Here is a 24,605-nt window from a genome sequence, read left to right on the forward strand (position 1 = left end):
CGGAGTTGTATATTTTTTTAAAGGAGCTCTTCAGCTGTGAATAATAATCATAATTTTTTTACGAGAAAGAGATCTCTCTCTCTTTCTTATGGAACAAAATAGAATAAAAAACTTACGGCAGCAGCTACAGCAGCAGCAACAAGAGTCCTGCGTTTAGCCGGAGGCAGCTTGCGGCATCTCGCTCTAGCTCTTCTTCCAGCCCAGACCGGCAGTCCCAACAGAAGAGCAGGAGCAGCAACTCCAGCGAGCAACGCAATACCCAGCGGCGCTCCCGCCAATGTTCCCAACTGCCACAGCAACTTCTTCTTGCGAGACCACGGAGCTTTGCCCCAAAATGTACATCCAGAAGGACTGTAAATAAAAATAAATTATTATCGAATCTCAGTAACGAATAAACCTAACCAAAAACAAACCTAAGGTAATGTAGATCGGAGATTTCCTTCATGCACAACCAGCAGAACTCTGAACCGCATACGCAGCAAATCATGTGGTTGCAGGAGCCGTCTTCGATCTTTCCTATTAATACTGAGCAACGAGGGCATGGCTTTACTAGACCTGAAATTATTTTTGATGTATTGTAGCATATTTTTAAGCTGAGTATTTAAAGATAAAATACATGGTTCAGTGATTATTGCGCTAACAAAAAATGTACATCAATATACACATACAATAGACCCCCCCAATAACACGGTAAATTGGGGACGTGCTATTTGGGTACCCATTACTTTATGTATGAGCGCGCCAAAGGGAGGATATCTCACCACATGCGTCTGATTCATAAGTATTGCCAAATTTGTATGAGTATTTTCTAGTCCCCAACTACACGTTCCCAATTTACCGTGTTATTGGGGGTCTACTGTATATTTAAGAATGCCAATATACATATATTAAAATATAATTTTTGTATATACATATATAACAGGTGTTAATATGATTTTAATCATCTATGTTTAGAATTTTCCCTGTGTGGAATTTTTGTATGTGCAATAATTCAGTCATCAAATTATATACCTGCGTAATCGATTTCTGACGGAGAGTGATGAGCTTGAGGAGTAGGAGCCGGCACTGGAGGAGGCGCTCTTTGCCTTCGTGCGGCATCGCACGTTTGATTGGGATGCCATGCGGCTTTGCAGTGATAGCAAAATGCTCGTCCACAACCGGGCGCTTGGCACCACAGTTCTGGACACGAAGCACAACCCTGAGCTACAACTGCAAAACTAAAGAAAAATATATTTAAAAATAGGATTCTGGTTAAAACATTTGAGTGTAGAGCACGAGTTTAACTTACTTGCAATCTGGTGCTGGACACCATCGTGTATCAGGATCAGCAGCCAGCACCCGCCTAACCATAAAGTCTTCGTATTTTTCATATATAAACTTATTATCCAAAATTTGCTTAATATCTACAAATAAAATAGACATTAGTTATTTATTAAAACGATCTTTCAATAAGAGTTTTGTGATTGTTACCATTAGGATGCATGGATTCGGAACATTGTGGACATGCAATGCAGACCCGCGATTCTTGAATCTCAATGGACAAGTACACTCTCAGGCATTGCTTGCAAGATCGATGCATGCAAGTGGACAGCGGTGGAAAGAATTCAATTTCATATTCGCCCAAGCACAACGGACATTCTAAAATGTCATCCTGAAACAGAAATAGCAGCAGTGATTAAAATTGACGATAATAAAAATGTTTTCGGTGAAGTTTTTATATTGTACACACTTCAAAAATTTGATCTTGACTAGGTTGTTGAGCTGTTGGCGACGGACGTACTATGTTTGCACGCGGCGGTGTTGGTGCAGCTGTCGAGCTCGTCCGTCTGGAACTCTGTCTGCCTTCTACGACTGAAATAAGGAATTACCGTATTAAATAAACAATAAATATTGTAAAATAACATATTAGCTATATAATGATCATATGAAAATTATTCGACACACTTGTTTTAATGAATCATTTAATAAATAAACTTCACTACAACCAATTGGTACAATAAGTTTTTAAAAACGTTTGAGTACAAGAGTCGGAACATTTTCTTTAAAGATATTAAATGAAGATGTAGCAACTATTGTCGTCTTTATGATTTTTGTTATAGGAAATATAATATACAAGCAGGTCAAATATTGACTTATGTTACTGACATTTATGACCAATTTTTCATCTGAGTATTTATGAATATTACGTGTTTCAAGCAAAAGTATTTAAACAATCTTCCTTGCATTCAGGTACTTCTAAAAATACTTTATACGCTGATCCTCTATTGTGTTATATATGGGTACCATTAAAAATCAATAAGATGACTGTGTACAAAAACTTTTTTGTTCCATTTATTTCTATACTTTCATCCATGCATTACATTGTAGAAAAAATTTTTTTTAAAAAATTCAGGCAGCAAATCATTTTTTCTTTTGGAACAATAAGTCTAGTAAAACATATCTTTGACAAAATATCCTCTTTCATTGACCACTTCTGGATGCCTCCTAAGTTTTTATAGGTAATTTATACCAATAAAATATATTCATATATTACTCATTATGAGAAAGGAGTGCGTACAAAATTATAAATGTTTGTTCAAAATGCGATATGTGTTTGCAATACCGGTATTGCAAACCCTAGTTGTAACCAAATTTTGCTACTGGTTTTAATTATAAATTCGCTTTGCCTTTGCAATAAATGAGACATGAATTAACTTGATGTTTGCATCTCTCTCGTTCAATTTTACATTATAAAAACACCTTTATGTACTGGTTGATTAAAATAATTCAAGTAAAAACATTGTTTATGGTTGTCAACGATAAAACTGGGGCAAAGCTATTTGATAAATAAATTAATACAGAATATTAGTTTCCATTACATTATGAGCTTCGAAAGAATATTTGATTCAATAGACTGACAACAATTGAACATATATAGGAACAATGTGTCTTGCCTGTGGTGACCTACATAGCTGAAACACGAGCTCAGTGAAACAGTATATTTGTCACGAATAGCAAAAAGAGCAATGGAGAGGAAAAACATGGATCACCAAGATAGTGGCAGTGGGCTGAACATCTGAACACAAAGATAAACAGATGAACCGATGATATCAAATGAATATTTGGTTTACTTTAGGTTAAGTATGGGAAACCTTTTCTCATCTGGGGGTGGTTTTTTATTCTGCCTCCGAGTCGTGGGCTGAATCATCAAAGTATCCATCCACGTATACATACCATCATAACATTTCCTATCGTGTGGACTAGTTTACGAACATCATAAGTAAAAAACATTTAATATGAGTGATAAACCTCATAGATAAAAAGTGATAAATAAGTCTTTTGAATTATTCAGCCATTTAAGTGAAGCTGAATTTATAAAAGTGTCTGCATTATGTTACAAGCTTAATGTGTCCCGAAAGGAAAAAATACTTTGAGGAGTTCATATTGTTGAAATAATATCAAACTAAGTTTAAATAAAATGTATGCTACATTGAAACTATTTTGATGAAAGCACAGATGCTTTCAATACAGATATTTTCATTAAAAACGATTTGATTTAAATGAGATGTAAATATGATTAAGTAAAAATTAATGTTTATTCTTTTGATGACAACTGTACGCTCCCCATTTATACTAAATGTCATTAATTTTTATTTTAAACTGTAAGTTGTCTGGTGCACTATTTACCTCAGCATCTATCATATGATCAAATATAGTGAATGTGAGATAATTTTTTTGGAAATATGCGAACCTTGTTTCAAATTGCTCTCTGTTCATCTCCATAATAATAAATTTAAACGATCTTCATTAAAACAAAATTATGTTATGACGATCGAAAGATAGCACATGTGTTGTTCATACCTCTGTGTGCAGCTGAGCGTAGTCGATGTCCTAGGAGCGGCGAGTGAAGCAAGAGACGGCGCAGTGACAAGCGTCCGACGCCTCCGGTGGTGCTGCAGCCCCCGCGATTACTGTCGCGGCGGCTACTCGTGCCCCCCATGTCGGGGCTTCTATCTTTAACGGGAGGTTGGGCCTTCCGCGCGAACATTTATCGGCACAAACTTATACATAAATATCCAAATAATCAGTTCAAAGATGGAAACACTACGTTTACTGACGGTCACCATCATAAGAGCACTGTGAGGAAGACGGGCGGCATGGCGTTGCTGTCATCGCAACTGAATATGTTATCTGGAAAGAGAAAAGAAAATATATTATAAAGTGTAACTAAATAACGCAACAGGAAAAATTGACAATATGATTCAAGCATCACGTGGCATAGTTAGGAACAGGCCCGACGTTAGGGCAAAGCAAAATATTTGCAAATTACTTTGACAAATAATTTTTGAATCTTTTTTTTAATACTTCAAATCAAACATATGAAAAGTAATAAAATCGTTCCATTACAGTAGCAGTGGGAATGCTTCATCATTCACATTACGACGGATACGATAGGATATTACAATTTTTAAGAAGTACATAAAACCAAATTTTGACCAATAGAAGAGCACAAAAAACAATTATCACTTCTCAGAAGTCAAAAATCCACGTCAAAAGCAATAAAATCGTGCCAGCGTGGACACGATTTTATTGCTTTTGACGTGAATTTTTGACTTCTGAGAAGTGATAATTGTTTTTGTGTTCTCCTATTGACCAAAATTTGGTTTGAATATACTTCGATCAATACTTAACACAAAAATATAAAATCGCGCCATCATGATTCTAGTATGAATGATCAATAAAGATATCTATTATATTTTTAGGTCATAGTGAAACACCAAAAAAGTGGACAAAACGTGAAGAATTGCAAATATTTCTTTTGACTCAATATAGAAAAAATAACTCATTCAGTAGTTAAATATACATATGTTACATTTAGTCGTAAAGAATGATATAAATAACCTGATATATACGATAGAATGATATATACACATATCCCTCGATTTACATGGTTTCACTTTTTTAATACTCCAAATCATACATATTTGGTTTCACAAGTGTAGAACAGCGATGTAGAAATGCAATAGCTTATTCTGACTTCTTGCATTTGACCTACATCTGGAACCTCTTCCACTGCTCATGCAGTGTGTCTTAAGTAGCTCTCTAGATTACACGTGCGTCACTGAAGATTTAGCTTGTTTACTATTTTTGAAAAATGAAAACTTGCTGTTGTACAAATTGCGAAATTATTCTGCCTCGACTCGTTCCAAGGATAAATAAGTATGAATTTTCACTTTTTGTCTTTTATCTCGAGTTGCGCAAAATATATTATGTTAAAAAAACGCTATTTAATTATAAAATTAAATAAAAAAACACATTAATAAATCATTATGTATTAATTTCCACAAATTTTTTTGGAGAGGTGCTCCGCACCTGATTCTTAACATGGGTCCCGCGTTTCTTAGCGCCGGTCCTGTTATATATATACAATATTGTATACAAACTGTTTAAAATTGAGTTTCTTTTAGACTAAGCTAATTTATTTCAAGATATTATAATTAAGAATATAAAAACATATACTTTCTATTAAAAGCAGTTATATTTTACATGAAATAAACATGCAAATTTAAATTGAATTTCTGCCTATATTTTTTGCAGAAGAATATATCAGGTTTTTAATTTAAGATAATATGGGTTATATAAATAGATAGTATGTAATATTATTTCATATTGCCAGAAAATAAGAATACTAAAAAACACTTTAAATGTCATAGCGTTATATGTAAATGTATAATCTTGCCGTATAGCAACACGTTTATGCTTAAATATTTGTGAATTTTTAACTTATTGTACCATATAAAACTATAGAATTAGAGATTGCAATACCGGTAATACCGATATGAAATAAAATAGTGATAGCACAGAAAATATTTTTTATTTTTTTTAAGAATCCGTACATCTTATTAGAACTACGAAAACGATGATACCCATAGAGAATAAAATGATGCTCATTGTCCCATGTACACTTTACCTATGTAAAATTAATCATCGGTCAGTATTTTGGCGAAAATTTAAAAAATCTTATTCAACATGTTCGATATTTTTGTACGAATATATTTACTTTATCTCAGGCATGTCTAGCTGTACCTAGCAGTTCCCAGTAATTAGGTTTTGTAAGAGAGAAATGACCGCGCAGCAGCGGCCTACGGGACCATTTATATGATAGGGATGGCTGGCGAAGTAAAAACAAAAGCAGGTATAGCTAACACGAAATTCTTTGCACCATCCGTACATTTTTATCTCCATTCAGACATATTTGTACCCAACAATCAACGGAATATGCTACACTAAGCACATGTGTTAAATATTAGCAATAATTATGTTTAAATAAGAAACGTATTTGAAAAAATTGTGCTAACTTCCTAATGAAACTAAACCACAGAACTACCACTTCGCTTCTGATTTGGAATAACAAGAGTTTATGCGAATCGTAATAGAACATGAATTAAAAATCTACACTTGTTTATTACATATTTTTATGTATACATGTAAGTATATATTGTATCAATATTTTTTTTCTGATATAGTCAAGCGATACGTGTAACATAAATAATTTTATAATAAATAAAATATGTACGTATATGGACAAAGCGAGAGTGGATAAGTTGATCACTCATTAATCCACAATTACACTGTCCTCTGGAGAGTTTACTGACACGCAACACTACTAATTTAATGTCTAAGGAGCAGCAGGGTTTTTACACAAAAATATCCATCTTAAAATAGATTGAATAAGCACTAAGCGTCCTTCTCGCAAGGCGCTCGTTTATTATTAACCGCCGTTGCCTTCTTACACCACAGTCGCGTACTTAATTATTCTTAGTACACATTACTCTCGGGAGAATAACCGATGACGTCACGATCGAATTACGTCAAAGCCGACTGACACAAGACAGCCTCCGAGTGGTATTGTTTATGGTACAATTCGGTCCAATTACATCGGCGTACATAATGGAGAATTTACGTGAGCGGACAAAGTAATAATTTGTCGTTTCTAGTAACACAATTGAGCTACTTTAGAAAGGACCGTTTCAACAATTCGAAAAGTATTTACTTGTTTTTAAATATAATACACTTATATTAGCGTTTTTTTCAGACACAAAACAAATGTCCCTTTTATCTACGTAAACAGTAAAATATCGCAGGAGGGCATATCTGGTAAATACAGTACTGCGGCATCACTAAGGTGTCGTTTTTGGACAAAAAATTATGATTTTCTATGAGATTTGAATCGTTGTGTTATCGTGGTGCAAAATCAAAGAGCTATTTGACCATAATTCTGGTCGTTGTCTTCAGATTGGCTCACACAAATGGCGAAAATCCGCAAAGTATTTTTTTAAATAATTCACCAAGCGTGACAAAATGAGTCGATAACATTTTTTAAACACAAACTACGTGTTCAATATGCCTGATAAAAATCATGCGCATCACAGACAGTGATAGCAACGATAAAAAAATATGAGCTCAACTGGATTTTTATCACATCTCGTATATTCAGCTATATGCTTGTGTGAAATGTTAGTCATATTAAAACAGATTGCGCCAGAGCCAGCGCGTTTACCAGTAACTGTTATTATTTTTTTAAATTATTGTCGGTTTGGTAAGCTTTCTTAGTCTATAATATAATAATAGCACGCGCGACTCACTAATTGCCTCAAAGTACCGATTCTAAACTATTATGCCTGAACTACACTCTCTGGAAGTTGGCCACGGTTGGCCAAGGATGGAGAATATAGTGGGTTACTTCGGTCGAGTTCGGTTCTGCCCGCTCTAAAATCTCTCGGAAGTTGTCCGAAGTTACCGAGAACGGGAGGTAAAGTGGGGGTAATTCAGTCGATTTGGCCAGCTTCGAGCTCTTCCAAACATTGTCGGCAAACGGACCGAAGTCGGAGCTGCTCTTTCGAGCGCGAGCGGTGAGATACTTCCCCTTTCGCTCTCTCGCGTGTGACGACAGTGAGAGATTATGATATGGTTTTTCGCAAACTGAGATAGAACGAGTAGCTCGCTTCAATTTCATTATGCGCGTAGGTGTCCTATGGTCAACACGCATGACGAGCGCTGCATCGTAGTCACGTGGTCAAGTTATAATACCACATGCTTATCGGGGACTTCAACAGACCCTTACTGACATCTTTGAATATTTTAGGGCACCAAAAAGAATAAATTATATTTTTGATAGTATATTCTTCTAACAGATATCGTTATTATATTTTTTTCATATAAAATTAAATAATTTAAAAATAATTAGTGGTACTTGATTTTGTTAAAAAAAAATCGTTATGTATTTTCCTAGATCGGCTTATATAAATGTCACACCATAACGAATTCTTACTTAGAATCAATGGCGACAAATTCTAGGATAGTCACAGATGTGGTGTTCGTATTCTGAATTATCATTTTTATGCCTTATGGCATTTTGAAAAAGCCTTTATAATTATCAGTAGCGTCATTTTAATATGGCAATTTAAAAATTGCGATTATTTGGCACATTTTTCGATCGCGCGCAAATATGCCAGCTGTACGTGACAGCAGCCGCCGTGCGGACGTCGGAATGGAAAAACCTAATTCTATATTGGATTAAAATACTGCGATAAGGATAAAGCAAATATATTTGGGAGATAAAATTCTTTCATTAGATTTGCTTACTTATATGATATAAAGTCTAAAGTGATTTAGGTATGGATCGTATCTATATTTTCGTAAATAAAATATAGGGGCATATTTCTAATGCCTATTTAATACTGCAGATATTTTATAGTCTCACGTTATCTGCCTTTAGTTCAGTGATCAGGAAAACGAGTCTAAGGTAGTGGATCTAGTTCTTCGCATGCGACACAATCCGATTCTTAACCCATTGAGCGGCGTAACGGCTCGTGACGCTCTCCGTAACGGTTTCCGCGTATTAACGTAACGATTGAAAAGTAAAACTTAATCGCGTATTCATGTATTCGAAAAGAGGCGACACTATCGCACCGACCAGAGCGAAACGCCGTGGAAATGCGACTGAAAGGGGAAAAAAGACCGAAACATCGATGTTCACAACAGAATTATTGAAACCAATGATTTCAATGACAAGACTCAACAGATCTTTTCTTTCCATTGAAATGGTGAATGACTCATGAAGTAAGATTCTTCCAGGAATGGCTGTTAAACATTGTTTTTTTATCCAAAATGTGCGCCATAAATATAATTATTTTTTTGATCATGTTTTTTTATATTATATTTACTTCACAAACCAGAATTTGAATATCTTTTATTTCAATTTTTACATAAGATAAAATGAGCTGTGTTATTCATGACACCAGAGCTCACCGTGCGAGAGTTATTTCTTTTTTTAATTTATAAAACGTTTTTCAATTTACTCATATAAGCAGATATTTAGAAGCGAATTTATAGGTATATATGTTAGTTATTGGGTACTTGATAATCGACTGCCTTTGAGCATTAGAAAGTATCGAACAATGTTGTTCTCAATGCCAAGGCTCTTTGCTTATGCAATGAATAATCATATTAAAAAAATTAAAAGTAACATTTAATTGCAAGTTAAAAATAGATGGTCATGAAGTGAATGTTTGTAATTTTATCGTCAGAACACGATTGGCATTAAAGAGAACGATGGTCATGAATCTGAACAGGTATAAATTCCTTCAGCCCTTTTTATACATACAATAAATAAAAGGGGCGGAACATTGCAAAAGCACCAACTTTCTAGGTAGTACTTTCACAAAAAACATTATTATTTAAAGGAATAGATTGTAGATTTTTTGTTTGTGTTAAAATTTGTTTGCAAATTATTGTTGACTTTATTGCTTTTTGAACGTTTAAAAAATTTTAAACATGAGAAGAAATATTCAACGAATGTAAATTAGTAGCATTAGATTTAGGTATTCGATCTGAATTTTCAGATCAAATACCTAGGGAAGAAGCAAAGAAATAACGAAAAAGCAACAACAGCATCAGCTGAATTATATAAATTTATTGTATCATAGATAATTTGACAATTGGATTTAATTCAGTAAAATAAATAAATAATACATTTAGTTTCATGTGGTTATTCATAAAATAAAATCTAGAAAAAAAAATCTGTTCCAAAAATATTTTTTAAAATATGTCATTTCAGTAAAATCATATCAGAATACATTTTCACCAGTAGATATATATTTTTACCAGTGAAGATATAAATTATCTGGCAGATGCTATTAAAATTATATGATTTCAAATTTTCGTGAATGTGTATTTTTTGGTAGTTATATTTTCAATAGGAAAGTACAAATACATTTTCACTAGTAGATACATATTTCTACCAGCGGAAATATAACTTAATAGATAGGAGCTAATATGCTGCTCAAAAATGTCTATGAAGTTCAATTTGACGGTTACGAAACGTCCATTTACTGTTCAAACCCAAACCTAAAATAATGAAAATTCTAAACCCAATTATAGTTTTTGAACTTTAATTAGGTCAAGTCCAAAATTCAAACTAAGCAAACTCATCTCTCAGGGGAAAATAAACAAAATAATAAGTATAGAGAGACATCGAATCTCACATATTTCTCCATAGTTTGTCTGCATTTCGATATTACACTGTTTAAAAATATGATAGCTATCCTTACTAATATTACTACAGACTTCTTATATAAGAGAGCTGATCAAAGTATATTCAAACTTAATTTTGATCAATAGGAGAGACGCAAAAAAACTTCTGAGAAAGAATAATTGTTTTTTGCGCTCTCCTATTGGGCAAAACTCTGTTTAAATGTGCTTTATTTGATTCTCATTCGTAATGTTGTTATAAGAAGTCTTTATATAAACGCTTGATAATCGAGCGTTTTCAAAAAACGACTAATTATCAGGTAAATATTATGAGTAGATATTTTTAATAATTTTTAATGTCTAATTATAATATTTCGCATAAAATATGTCGCAACGGTGGCTAATTTTTATATTTATTTGTAGCATAGAAAGGGTTCGTACCTATTATTATGTATTCAAGAAATTATATAACGATGTTAAAAAATGCCATTTTTGTCATTAGTTTTTTTTCAGGGTTCGTTCTCGGCGGTCCTGTACCAGACAATGGGAATTAAGATCTATAAAATGTGAATTATAAGTATTAGACAATAACAAAGAGTCTGATTCCACCCCGAATCATTGAAAACTGAAAGGTACATCGAACAGTTTCTAATTTTCAAGGGTATATTATCAAAACATTGCCGCCACTTTCACTACCTCTTCGCTCCCGACTTGGAATAATTAGAATATAGTCGAATTAGTAAGTCTTCGACGGAAATATTAATGGGTAAAACACTACCACCTAAACTATAAGGGAGATCTGGATTTTTTAAATTCCCTGAATATTAAAAGCTTACCACAGCAAAAATTAATTATCCAGATATTCACTGAATCAAAATGTTTAATTTTTAATCAACCTTGACTGAATCATAACAATGCAACAGAGATTGGCTTGAGAGATGAATGCTTCTCTCACAGTAAAATTAGCGCTGAAGTAATCGATATAACTGCAACGAGAATCAATACGGTATTTATATCAAAGGAAGTTATGTTACTTTTCTAGCATATATTTATATGCACATACAATATACAGCGTTAGCCTTTTATTAACATTATTATGTATGCAACAGTTCCGTATATTATTATTTAATGCATTTTTATATAACTTTGTTATTGACAATTAAAAATTTATATTACACAATAAAATACAAGAGTTAATAGATTTCAATTCATTATAATTAACCTTTTGCATTCGTATTATTTAGCAATTAATCATTGTGTATATATTAATCTCGACCATCGGGTATCTATAAATTATCTTTACATCCTGTTTAGATAGAAATTTTCCTCTTATTGATCGCGTCAGAATTCGCGGAAAAATCTCATCTTCGCGCAATACTCGTCGAGGGTCCTTTGGATCTTCCATTTTTAGCACTTTGGGGTACGAGAGAATAAAAACGCGTCTATTACACTGAATTAACACGCTATATAATTTTATTATTTCCTACACATCAATCACTCGCAACACCGAGGGAAAAAATAAAACAATTGTGCAAAATAATCAATGACGAGAGGTACATATGTGTAACTTTTTTTCTCGTGGAAAAGTAAAACTGATTATTACATTTCTTCTTTTAATAATTTTATCGTGATATAACAAAAAAAAAATTTTTAGTATTAACTACAAAATACTTGCAATATTGGTAATTTTGTTGCATAAATTGTATCATTACATTATTAATTTTCGACAAAATTATTCATTTTTGTTCAATATTGCTTATTAATAGAATTTTTGTAGATATATATATATGACATTATTAAAATTATGCGCTGATTTTAAAGATCATTTTTGTACATTTTTTTATAAACGATTTTATTATTACGTAGCTCTAATTATTTTTACTCTATTTTTAATAAATTTGTATTTAGCGCATAATTTTTATATAAATATTTTAATATAAATACTAAAAAACATACGCGTCATACGTAGTCGTAAAAATATTAAATATACTATAAATGTTATATGTACATGTTAGCAAAAATTTAATTACAGCAATAGTTTCTCTATATTTTTTTTAAATTTGCGAAATAATAATGGGTATATTATAAAGTCCTCTTTGTTCGTTTATTTACCGTTGTAACATATTAGGCGTTAGCCCAAGGCGTCACCAGTATGCATAAAAATGCAATACAACTAGAATAATAAATAAACTCTTTTATATTACTTATATTTAATAAGTCATCGATTTTTTTTATCAGAGTAATAAAAATACAAAGGACTTGGCAGTTAATATGTTAATGATGTTTTTTTGTGTAATTCACGAAAATGTTTATACTCTACGTTTTATTATGCCGTTGATGCTTTTACGACTCACAAATGATCATCGCTTTTAATGTAAATTGTATTGAGTGACGCATTTAAAAATAGCTCGTATTTGGAAAAATAATAAATCGTCATAAAAAAAATTAAATTACAAACTAGTACTGTCGCATGATGTAAATTTAAAGCATTAACTAAATTATAAGTTGTGTTCATAATTTCGCGCCATTCACTCGCATGGAGGCAGACATAATTTTATATTAAAAAAATAATACTTCAGCATCGCATCTTAATGCGAATTGATAGTGCAATATTTTAATGACTTTTTTTAAATCTTTCAGCTATAACGATTCATATACAACACGCCAGACGTGCGTCTGAATTCCCGCGAACTGTACCCACGAGCCTAGCAGTTTTCTAACTATACACACGCGACTCCACTACACATTGACGCTCGGACTACTACTTCGCTACAAGAATCTCTTCACCACAGACTTACGCCTCGCATCCTGTTTGAGTTTTCATATCTAGGACGATACAAACAAATACAAAAATAGCAATTAGCCTAAAAGCTAAGAAGGGTCGTCAAGTTTCATTGAAACCTTCATAACCACAGAATTCAATTGCAACAAAATTGATACTATCGAGATGTAATATCTCAAATTGGGAATTTTCCATCAACGCAGTTATCAATGTCAGATTCTTCGTCACAATTATAATCAGTATCAGTAATTATTCTCGTGTATCGATCTTGTATTTCATTAATTATGTAAACGAGGCAAGGTAAATTCCATAATTTAAATTTTTTTTAGTACATTAAAGGGTCATGGAAAATATTTTTTTATATTTTGAAATATCGGTATACAAAAGGTCCCGCTGAAAATAAATCGAAAATGGATTCAACAACAAGCAATAAATTATTGTACATTGATATGTGCACTGGGACAGAGGAGGTTAATATGAAGAAGTAGGAAATTAATGTTTGAAACTCTCCTATTGGTGACCCCGTACTTTGTTGATCATCGTTTTTTTTCTTCTAACCGGGAAGTTCGCACATTTGCGGTCGTCGAACGCCCGGTTCTAATTCGGACCGACCGGTCATGTTAACTTCTGGCGTTTCTAGCGCGGTGACGCGACACGCCTCGATTTCTTGCTTTCTCTCCTCTCCTCTCTGATGACCGCTCGTTTCCACGGCTTCTACTGCTTCTCCTTGCGCCACACTTGACAAGCACTCGCAGGGAACGGTGCTCTGGACCATTGCGTCATCTTTGGTCACGGTCAAACTATGCCGACAATCTGAATTCTTCGCGGAATTCCTACGGCCGATGACTGAACTCACAATGACCAAGATCTTTGCCTCGGATATCGATGGCTTAAAGTGTAAATGTGCTAAATCCACTTTTGTGTGAAAATGATTTAATAATGTCATCTTGTACCTTTTTAATCGAAATACACACACTCAAAAATCTCAAATTAAACATACAAATTTCATATCAAGAAAATTGAGATATTGTCTATTTAGTTTTTTTTTCTTAGAAATCAATTTTATATATTATGTTATTATTTTGAAGCATCGATCAAATAAATGCTTTTTATGAGTAACCTAAGCCCCTTTAACATCAATGGAAGATGATCCGCAAAAAAAAACTAGACGGAAATGCCATAATAAATTTAAAAACGGGTTAAAAAAATAAAGCCACATATTTTAGGCAATAAAGATAAATAATATAATCGTACATGTTGAATGACAGGTTTTTTGCAAGTACGTGCATTTCATATTTCATAAAGACTAAAGGTAAAATTGCATCTGCAGAGGAGCCAGCTGTTAATACTTTAATATAATGGCTACACTCTTGATCAAATTTGGATGCAGATAAAACTAGTCTTTTTTAAAGTAATGCCATGCAGAACGTTAGATATAGTACGTGTATTGGCGATACAGATACTCCTGATGTAATCTGTGTTATATGTAATAAATTACTTTTCTCATACATACTGATTACAAAGGAAAAATCAACGCGATTCGCTAAAAAATATAAAGTTAATATGGTAATAAGCACTAGCTTGGGAAAAATACTAATAAAACTCTAATAAAATATGTAGTACTACGGTGGGTTGGTCCCGCTTATCCGGCCGCCAAAAGCTGGGTGCCCGTCCATTGGGTTGGACTCGTAGAGCTTAAGTACTGGTAACGACAGTGGCAGAAAATGGTGTAATTATCGCTGCAGATTTATTTAAAGAACAACTGGCTTATAAATTGAGAAATCATGATTTAAAACTACTGAAACATCAGCACCACTTGAGCACAAAAATAACGTCGAATATATTTCGAGCGATGAAAGTGATGTTCATGACTTTCGCAAATGAATGTGTTTGTTGTCAGAAAGTGACAGTAATTACAAATTAGTTAATACGTAATACGTACATGAATGAGTATATGTAAGCACGAAAAAACGATGAATTTGCATACTTTAACATATATTATATTTTTATAATATTTTTACACGAGTTTTGGATGAACGTAATAATATTTTAAAAACATAATACTATTACAAAAATAAGTAATCGTTGCTTTTGGATTGCAAGATTAAATAGAATGCGATGGAGAGTGATTGAACGAAAATAAAATATAATTATAGAAGTAGGGCGAGGGTGTAACTCTGTGTTTATGTTCTTTCGAATCGTAATCGAGATGACAACACCCAACCACATAATATTAATAAATCTATCTTTTATATTTGAGATAACAATACGAACGATCACATAACATCACAATGTTGACCTTATTCTTGCATAGAGTACATACATACAATATGTTCGTGCACAATTCAATCAATCGTTTAATGTTCAAAAATCACAATGTCCATTGTGTGAATCGTTTTCAATCGTGTTCTAGTTTTCTATATTTTATCGAATAAGAAAAAAACCATTTGCTCTAAAAATCTGACTTCGAAATACCTAATTAATAACTGATTGTTTAGTAAATTTTTCAGTAAACCCTTTGGCTGCAGTTCGACATAAACAACACACAGAGGCAAATACAAGTGTTTGCTCTACATATCTATGTGTAATGTAAAATGATTGGGTAAACGTTTGCTTATGGCGGTTGTGGTGCGACGACACTATTTGCCCGGACGTTTTTCTTTGATTAGAACTGCGACCTAGTTAGTTGTGGTATATGTTACAGTGAATGTGTATTTCCAATGAAAATATATTTTCACTAAGATTTTAGTAAAATTATATCGAAATACAATTTCACCGGTAGATATATATTTCTACTGACAGGCGTAAAACGTATGAGTGGTGGTTTTCAACTGATAGTTGTGAATGTAAGCCACCAGCAAATTTCGTTTCAAAAAATAGTTGTAAGGTAACACATCACCTATTAAAGTCAAAATGTTTCGAACGTACGTATACCGGATCATCCACGTAAATAAATACAAACAGCTGTGGCCAATTAAAAGTTTCATAGGTAATATTTCACGAATTCTATTATTAACATGTTAAACTTGTTCTATTCCAAATTTTTATGGTTAAGTTCAATAAGTTATTTTAACTGGTAAAGCCCCCTTAGTCGCACATTAGCCTTGGTTATGTAAAGACAAACCCAAAATCATGGAGAGATCTAAACAAATGTCGATCACTATTTACTGAGAAAATGAAAAATAATCGCCTTGAATGGGCAAAAGCTCATCGCCATTGGACCGTCGAAGATTGGAGAATAGTGGCTTTCTTCGACGAATCCAAATTTAATCTGTTTGGAGCAGATGGCAAACGACTGTGCGCCGTAGAAAAAGCGAAGGATTTCATCCCTTATACATTAATCGATTCATCAAGCACTCATCCTATGTGATGATCTACGGGTGCATGACATATTATGGATTGGGCTCTGTACATTTCGTCCAGGGCATCATGAATACAAAAATATATAAATTGGTTGTATAAAACCATTGAAGAACTCTCCCAAAATAATATCACAATATAACATCAAGTGATTGTATGCTATAAAAATAGTTAATAATTAATACAATTGGTGTGACAACTTACTTATTAATTGTTAATAGTTTGCCCCATTGTAACGCATTGGGCCTGTCATTTTGAAGCAGAAGATATGAATATTTAAATATGTTTTTATGCTATTTATAATTATTAAGTAGTAGTAAAAATATATGTACAACAAAAGAGCACTAGTCAATGACAGTCAATTCATTTTAAATAAATAAAATCAAATATAATTTAGCAGCAATTTAATCGTAGTGATACTATAATACTATCTAATATTTGGAGATATAGCGCTCTATAATACGAGATTGGACATTTCCGCTGCGACGATAAGAAATTGAGCAATCCCAATAGTCGACGGCCACTAACTGGTAAATTGCGAAATCGAAATGAGTTTCTAAAAATAATCATCTTATGTAATATTATAAAATAACTATACTGTAGAATGAATTTGTTTAATGGCAAATATGACCATTGAATGACAATTTGTTTTGCGTTGGCAAAATACTCGTTTGTATACCGGGTGGTACGGATTATACTAATATACAGATTAGTATGTATCATGATATGAGCAAGAGTCAAGCACTGTATACCGTTCTTCACCGAAGCTTGGATGAATGAGAAGAAAATATTATTTACAACAATGGCCGTACTTTTAAAGAAGAAAGCCCGCCGGCCCATTACCAACCAGTACAGACGAAGTGCTACACCTCCGTTCTCGACCTAAGCCATCACGATCGACGACTGCGGCCGGGTTCCCAGTCACAATTATTATTGATCTCTCGGCATCATTACCTATGTTGGGGAAGGAACAGGGAAGGAACGTTAAACTCCGATAAAATACACCCTTTTTAATGAAGCAAGAGTATATCTCCCGGGTGACCATTTATAAGCGAAACTATCGTGGTCGCTTCCGAAGCGATCGATTTTTTCAAAATTAGGCCACAAAACTATACATATATGGAGAAACATAATAAATTTATTTATATATAGAAACAAATATGGGTAAATTTGAGCTTTTCTATCAATTTGTAAAATGTTATAAAACAATAAGTTTTCCTACAGGCTACGGCGCTTGTTAACCCAATTTCGCAATCTGACGCTCGACAATGAGAGCAATTAGCGCCAGGCAAAATGTGTTTGGTTAATAATAGGGTAATAGCGTTACGTAATTGATTTTCGTCGTTCTTGTTAATAAACAAGCGATTTAAATCGACGAAGCGGTCTTTGAGGAAGGTAGTGCGTTTATTTGCATATAAAACAAAGTAGGTGTTAAATTTAATTTTATCTAACGTCCAAAATTTAGTAAATATATTCAAATAGTTGTACAGTGTACGACCCCATCTTGAGCGACTGAGTTAGAAGTTACTATTATAGTGTCAAAGTTAATTAACGACGTAATAACGGGATGGCAAGTTATAATGAACTAACGCTAAGATAGATCGCTGAAAAGTAGAGGCACACAACTCAAACTATAATATATTTAAAATTATATTAATATAAGAAGAAGCAGCCAAAGCTTGCGTATCGCTTAAAGTTAGTGGCAAGTGAAATTATTTTTAATTTTAGATGGTGGATCTTCGACGAATAGTAGAGAATGACATTTCAGGAACAATAGAATTATCGGTAAGTATATAAGCCTCGAGAATATCTACTAAAGAATGTGTAACTTCCAGGAGGCCATTTGTGGGCGACCATCCAATAATGACAAGGTTACGAGTATCGTTTCTAGCAGGGTAATAGTAAAAAATTATATTTTTTTCCGCACTTAAAATAATCAAATCTGATTTAAGCGCTTCATAAACGTTTTATTAGAAGCAATAATTAATTTAAGATCTAGTTTAGTTAAATTCACAAATGGAAAAAATTGAATTTAGATCTAGTATTATTCAAGTTTTAAGATTAGATTTAGTCAATTTGTCAAAATAAAACCAACGAAACAAGCTTTTATCTTTGCGAATATAATAATTTAATTTGCTATTTTAATTTATTTTAATGTATAGTTTTATTTAATATATTTATATTTTACTTAACGAAAAGTTTTTTAATATGTCATGGTAACGAATGTTCCCACTGCCACGGCGACGGCACGATTTCATTGCTTTTGACGTGAATTTTTTACTTCTGAGAAGGAATAATTGTATTTTTCGCTCTCCTATTGGTCAAAATTCGGTTTAGATATGCTTCATTCGATTCAAGTCGTAATATTGTTATAAAAAACTTAATATGAACGCGAAATAACTGAGCCTTTCCACTGCGACGGCACGACTTTATTGCTTTTGACTTGAAATTCCAATCAAGGACCATTGAATTTGAACAGAAAAATGCATGTTTTTAAAATAAATAATATGAAAAAATAGTCTACAATTGAATTCTTCGAGAAATATTTTTGATATTATGTTCATTATTTTAATGTACATTTTTTGATGTTTTTTGTTACTGTTGTTATTTTATTTTTATATATTCATATATAAACTTAATAGTTAAATATTATTTTTCTGTAATTCTATATTTTTTTCAATAATTTAATAAAGTAAAATTCATATTGTTTATTAATTTTATCATTAGCTTTGCTTATTAGAGCCAGCTGCTTATTTGGGACAAAATGTTTGGGGCACAATGTGTGCCAATTAAAATAAACTAAAAATTCTCAAAATCTATTTTGATTCAAGGGTTGATCCCAGTGAGAAATTTATATTTCTTGCACAAAACTGTCATTAAAATACCGATAATTTATTTAAATAAACGTAAATATGCTGAATACGTTTTTTTATTATTTCTCTACGAATAACATATCACAATATCTTGGATTGCGCAATGAAAAAATTTCACATTTTTATCTCTCGCATATGTAATAAAAGTGACACAGAAAATGAAATTTTATATGGTGCTTCTGGTGAAGTATGACTATCAAAATGCGTATATTTGTCTGAATGTCACAAACTTTAAATTTTGAAATAAATCTTAAAACAGTACTTTTAAAATCGCTGAAAAATTATATAAAATACAATCGAATACGTGTGTAACGTATAAAATGGTAGTTTTATACGAAGCAAAATTGTACGTGCAGAAAAAACGGCGTTTTAGCGACCCACTCAAAAGGAAAGTTAAGCATCATTTTCGTTTTCATACATTTTTTTGTGAATAAAATGTATTTTTTAGAAGTTAAAATTGAAGTGCGGAAAATTAAATTTTGATAAGAGGCACGAACTACAATTAAATTAAAGATTTTCTGAAATATATTTATTACTTTGTTAAGCATTTTTTGTAATACTGCGTTAATACTTTTTCTGTTCCTTAAGAATTATTCACTAACACTCCTTACATAATCTGTAACCGAAAATTAAGTTTGTATCTATATTGATTTTTAACAATAAGCTTACGGAAATGAGCGTAAAATTATGTTTTCCACAAACAATAAATATAGAAATCCGTTGATTTTTCAACGCGTAATATTGATAAGGTCATGAACCGATCTGATTTATATATTTCTCGACCAGAGAGCAACCATTTTGAGAATCGTACCCTCACAGATTTAATTAATTGCTTCGACTAAATAATCCGTGGAGACTAGGAAACGGGGAAGCCTGTTGCAGAGTGAAATAAAGCCGACAATCTGCAAACAGATGCGATCATCCGCGCCTAATCTAATATAATGTGTTTTTAGATACAAGTTTTACACAAAAAATATTAGATTAAATCAAACGATGATTTTTTATACTCTAAAAAATAGGCACGTGAGCCGGAACAACATTTTCATAACGCATATTGAATGTTGTTATATATTATTAAAAAAAATGTTTAGGTCTACTTTTTTTATAAGAAGTCGAACTGTGGTTAAAGCAAATGAACTAAATATGATGTTTAGTGTCAAAATATATAAATAAATAAAGGCGGTGAATTCTTATTAATATTGAAACTAGATATAAACCAGTCAAAACATGCCTTATAATAAGAAAATGACATAATAACTCAATCTCACGGGCTGTTAGCTTTCACTGGCCGAAAAGTGTGTTTGGAAATAATTTTCTACGTACGTTCTCGGGTCACGTGTTGTTCGTGATTGAAGCGTAGGAGAAAAAACGTGAGTTACGTGATATTATAACGAGCGTGTTATGTGCAAGATATAGTTAGTATATGCGACAACATAATAAAATCTGACCCACGTTTTATTATTGAATTGCCATATATATGTTATGAGGTGCGACAATTTCCGGATTAGACAAAAATGTCTGGAATTAAATGTAAATATCGTCGTATTTATTTTTGGAAAAAAATACACTTTTATTAACGTTTTTAACATAAAATATATATACAATACACATTTAATTGATTAATAACGCATATATTTAAATGGTCTGTATTTATATGAATTAATCACATGGTAATTTACAAAACATTTAAAATATATATTGATCGTTTATTATTTATAATGATACGGAGAGTACAATTACTTTAATTAAAAAATTGAAGTCCTAAACAAATTTTATTTGAAATATGTTTAAATTCTCATTATTAAAAATCGAATGTGAAGTGATATCAATAAGTCAAGTGTTGAAGCACATGATCATGTTTATATACGCGTGAGAAACGGGGTGGGGGGTCTAACGTCCCTTCCAGTTCTCGATTATCCAATGCGGATGATTCGGAGCGGAACCAGACTCTTTGTTTTTGTGTAATACAGATCTAATTCCAAATCGACACATTTAGGGATATCGTCATTCCCTGGACTGCGTAATTCGGATATGTTTTAGATACTTGTTCATTGGAGATTCGGTATGGACAGCTGTTTTGATGCAATTATCAATATACAATTGCATTAAAAACCACTATTTTACTAAAAAACAATTACTTTAATGACTTGGAAATTCCAATGCAACAAGTTTGGGTCGTCCCAAAAAAGAATTATTTATTTATAGAGTTTAAAACTTAGTTTTATATTTAGATAAATAGCATTTTAAACTCACTTTAACCTTCCACCTCCATTTTGACCATCTGCCATACTACCAGAATAAAAACTAGTGAAAGTGTGAACATTGTGTGTGAAAAGCGAATTTTCCCACCATATCTATGATTCGAATTATATGAATCTCCATACCCGCGGTTCAATGAGCAGGCGTTAGGATTAATTAACAGATTAGTATTATACGTGGTTGTAACTTTATGTATTGTGTATGTTGTACGTAGCAAACAAGACATGATTGTATAACACTTGGGAAATTAGCTATCAAACGCACGACGCTAAATGTATGCTATATCTGACACGTTTCTCACGATTTATTTGAAAATTTGGTTTATTGTTATATATATCCTAATAATTATGTTTGGGCGATTAGCCATCACTGATAGCGAACATATGTGTAGATATATTTATTTAATGCTCGTTTTTTATTATTGTAATGCACAAAAAAATCGTTTTATTGAACATAGTATTTATTTAAATGCACGTATCATTTAAAATAATTTCCTGTATAAATGCACCCATAAAAAAAAGCTTTTTAAATAATTAATAAAATAATTATTACAAACCAAAACGTTTTGCTATTAAATTAATAATGTAAGTATGAAAAATAAAAGTTTTAATGAAAAACTAAAAGCATTAGGCAAGTATCAACGTAGAACAGAATGTTGCTCCGTAAAAATATATTTGTTGGCATAAAATTGCTAAGGGCGAGTTACTTTTTATGGCTGGGGTAAAATGTTTATTTTATATATATTTTTTTATTGTTAAGTCCTTTCGGATGTTAATCATTCTGGGTTTATATATTCATAATGGATGTAAACAAATTAAAATTTATTCATGATTATAAGATTATTCGCACACGATGTTTTTAAAATATTTGTATTCATATCATGTATTTGTAGCATACTTTATCGACATGAAAAAATTACGGGATAAAGTAAAGAATAAGTTTTTTGATGAAATATTTTCATCTACAGAGAGTAGCGAATCGATTGAGAGAAACATTAATCGATAGCGAATTAAGAGTTGAAGCGAGAAAAAATAATTTCGCCTTATCAACCAGCCGCATTCCATTATACAATCAGCAGCATAATAAAGCTACCAACACCGGAATAAGAAAATATAATAACGCTGAATACCTAGTATTTTACTACGTCTATATTAATCGCCTTTTCAGAAACCACGTAGCACAGGACCGGACTTTATTCCCGACTTTATTTTGAGGGACGGTAATGTTATTTTTTTGCTACCCTTAGATTTAATTTATATTTCGCGCATAAAATTTAATTGTTTGTTAAAAGCATAAAAATATATACATTTGCATACATACAAATTCATATACGCACACACACACATATAAGTAAAAACACGAAAACAAGGTAAAAGAACAGACACAAATCACCTCAACAGGTGCGCAGTGCCCCGCACGAATTGAACCAAAACCCCACATGTGCACAAGATAATGTCAAAATCTCTATGCACAGTATTGAGCAGACTAACGGCCTTTGCCAGAGAAGAGTTGGCAAGTGCTCCAGTACTAGACTCTACAAACAAGAACAGTGGACGCGACCGAGAACTATAACCACCGAAGGATTGTCTAAGATGCCTTTGAGAAATTTCCATAATAAAATCTGGTCCTGAAGAAAAATGGACTTCAACCTGCTAAGTCCGTATTCCATATTAACCAAACTAAAGGTTTTGATTGATAACAAAGATGAATATGAACGCTGTCTCATTGTAATTAGACGTAAAATATAAATGTGACCCATCGTCATGGTATACGGTTTGAAAATATCTAGCAAACCCATTGGCAATCTCTTCAGATCCTACAAAATTGATGTTGTTCCAACTCATCGATAACAGCAAGGAGTGGCCGTCTTGTTTTGAAAAGGTTTCCAAATGTACGAAAGACACTCATATTCATGTCGGAAGGCTATAGTGGACCAGTAGCATGGTTTCATCCCGTTTCATTTAAGCGATATCGCCGTACATGTACGGTGGTTGATTTTTTACCCTAGATAGTTACAAATATATCGAGTACACTATCGATTCGTCGCTTCGTTCAAAGGAACGATATAAAATCAAACCCTTGTTTACTCTAATTGCTTCACTATAAACAAACGCTCATGTAACTCGATTCTTGCGATTAACAAATTACGTCGCAGCAAAGCAATTGCGTCTCAATATTAAATTAAATAATATTAGGAAATCATATATTATAAATCAGAGTATATAACAATACAATCGATTATAAATATAAGGCTAAAAATGCTGATACTGATTTTTTTGGATCAAGTAATCATAAAATATCATGTGATTTAATTATATTTACTGTTAACGAGACAGACGGAAACGATTGAAAGATCAGTGTTACAAGGCTAAGTCGTGAGATTCCATTTTCATGATAAATACCCGATTTGTTCGAACTCTTAGAATAGGGCAACAGGTGTAGAAACGTCTTCACGACTGCCCCACAAAGTCTACTAAGGCATTAACAGTTTAAGAATATCATCGAGTGTTAAATGTCCAAAAATATACTGAAAATCTAGTAATGATTCGATTCTAAAAAATATGCCATTGGTGGCAAATAATTCACGTTTAAGTGTATGTATAGGTATTTGAAGACGTTGTTCGACCCTGCCTATTTATAGCACCTTATAAAGTTGCTATGGTGAAAGGGCGTGTCGTGATTGTTGAAAAAGCGTAAACAAATAAGAAAAATAAGCAAAATAAACACCGCCATAATGTAATGGCCGGTCGTTGCGAAACGTAAAGATTTGAACGGTTGGTTACGTAGTCGAAGGAGAATGCGCAGATGCAACAGGTTAA

General features: G+C 32.5%; 1 protein-coding gene across 2 annotated transcripts in view; it reads right to left on the reverse strand.

The window, feature by feature from the left end:
- Nucleotides 1-24,605, reverse strand: part of LOC148239515 (E3 ubiquitin-protein ligase RNF19A-like) — a 101,641-nt gene that overhangs the window by 19,598 nt on the left and 57,438 nt on the right. For both annotated transcript variants that reach the window (XM_088196840.1, XM_088196833.1), the window contains 7 exons: nt 3,841-4,170; nt 1,730-1,851; nt 1,471-1,651; nt 1,289-1,403; nt 1,012-1,217; nt 414-555; nt 117-351 (listed from right to left, as the gene is read on the reverse strand). In XM_088196840.1, the coding sequence (XP_088052966.1) occupies nt 117-351; nt 414-555; nt 1,012-1,217; nt 1,289-1,403; nt 1,471-1,651; nt 1,730-1,851; nt 3,841-4,027 (1,188 nt within the window). In that variant the 5' untranslated portion in view covers nt 4,028-4,170. The remainder of the gene's footprint in view (nt 1-116; nt 352-413; nt 556-1,011; nt 1,218-1,288; nt 1,404-1,470; nt 1,652-1,729; nt 1,852-3,840; nt 4,171-24,605) is intronic.

This window comes from Plectrocnemia conspersa, unplaced genomic scaffold (genome assembly GCF_051122295.1).
Source record: "Plectrocnemia conspersa isolate PC_06_02 unplaced genomic scaffold, ASM5112229v1 ptg000001l, whole genome shotgun sequence".
Taxonomy (NCBI): domain Eukaryota; kingdom Metazoa; phylum Arthropoda; class Insecta; order Trichoptera; family Polycentropodidae; genus Plectrocnemia; species Plectrocnemia conspersa.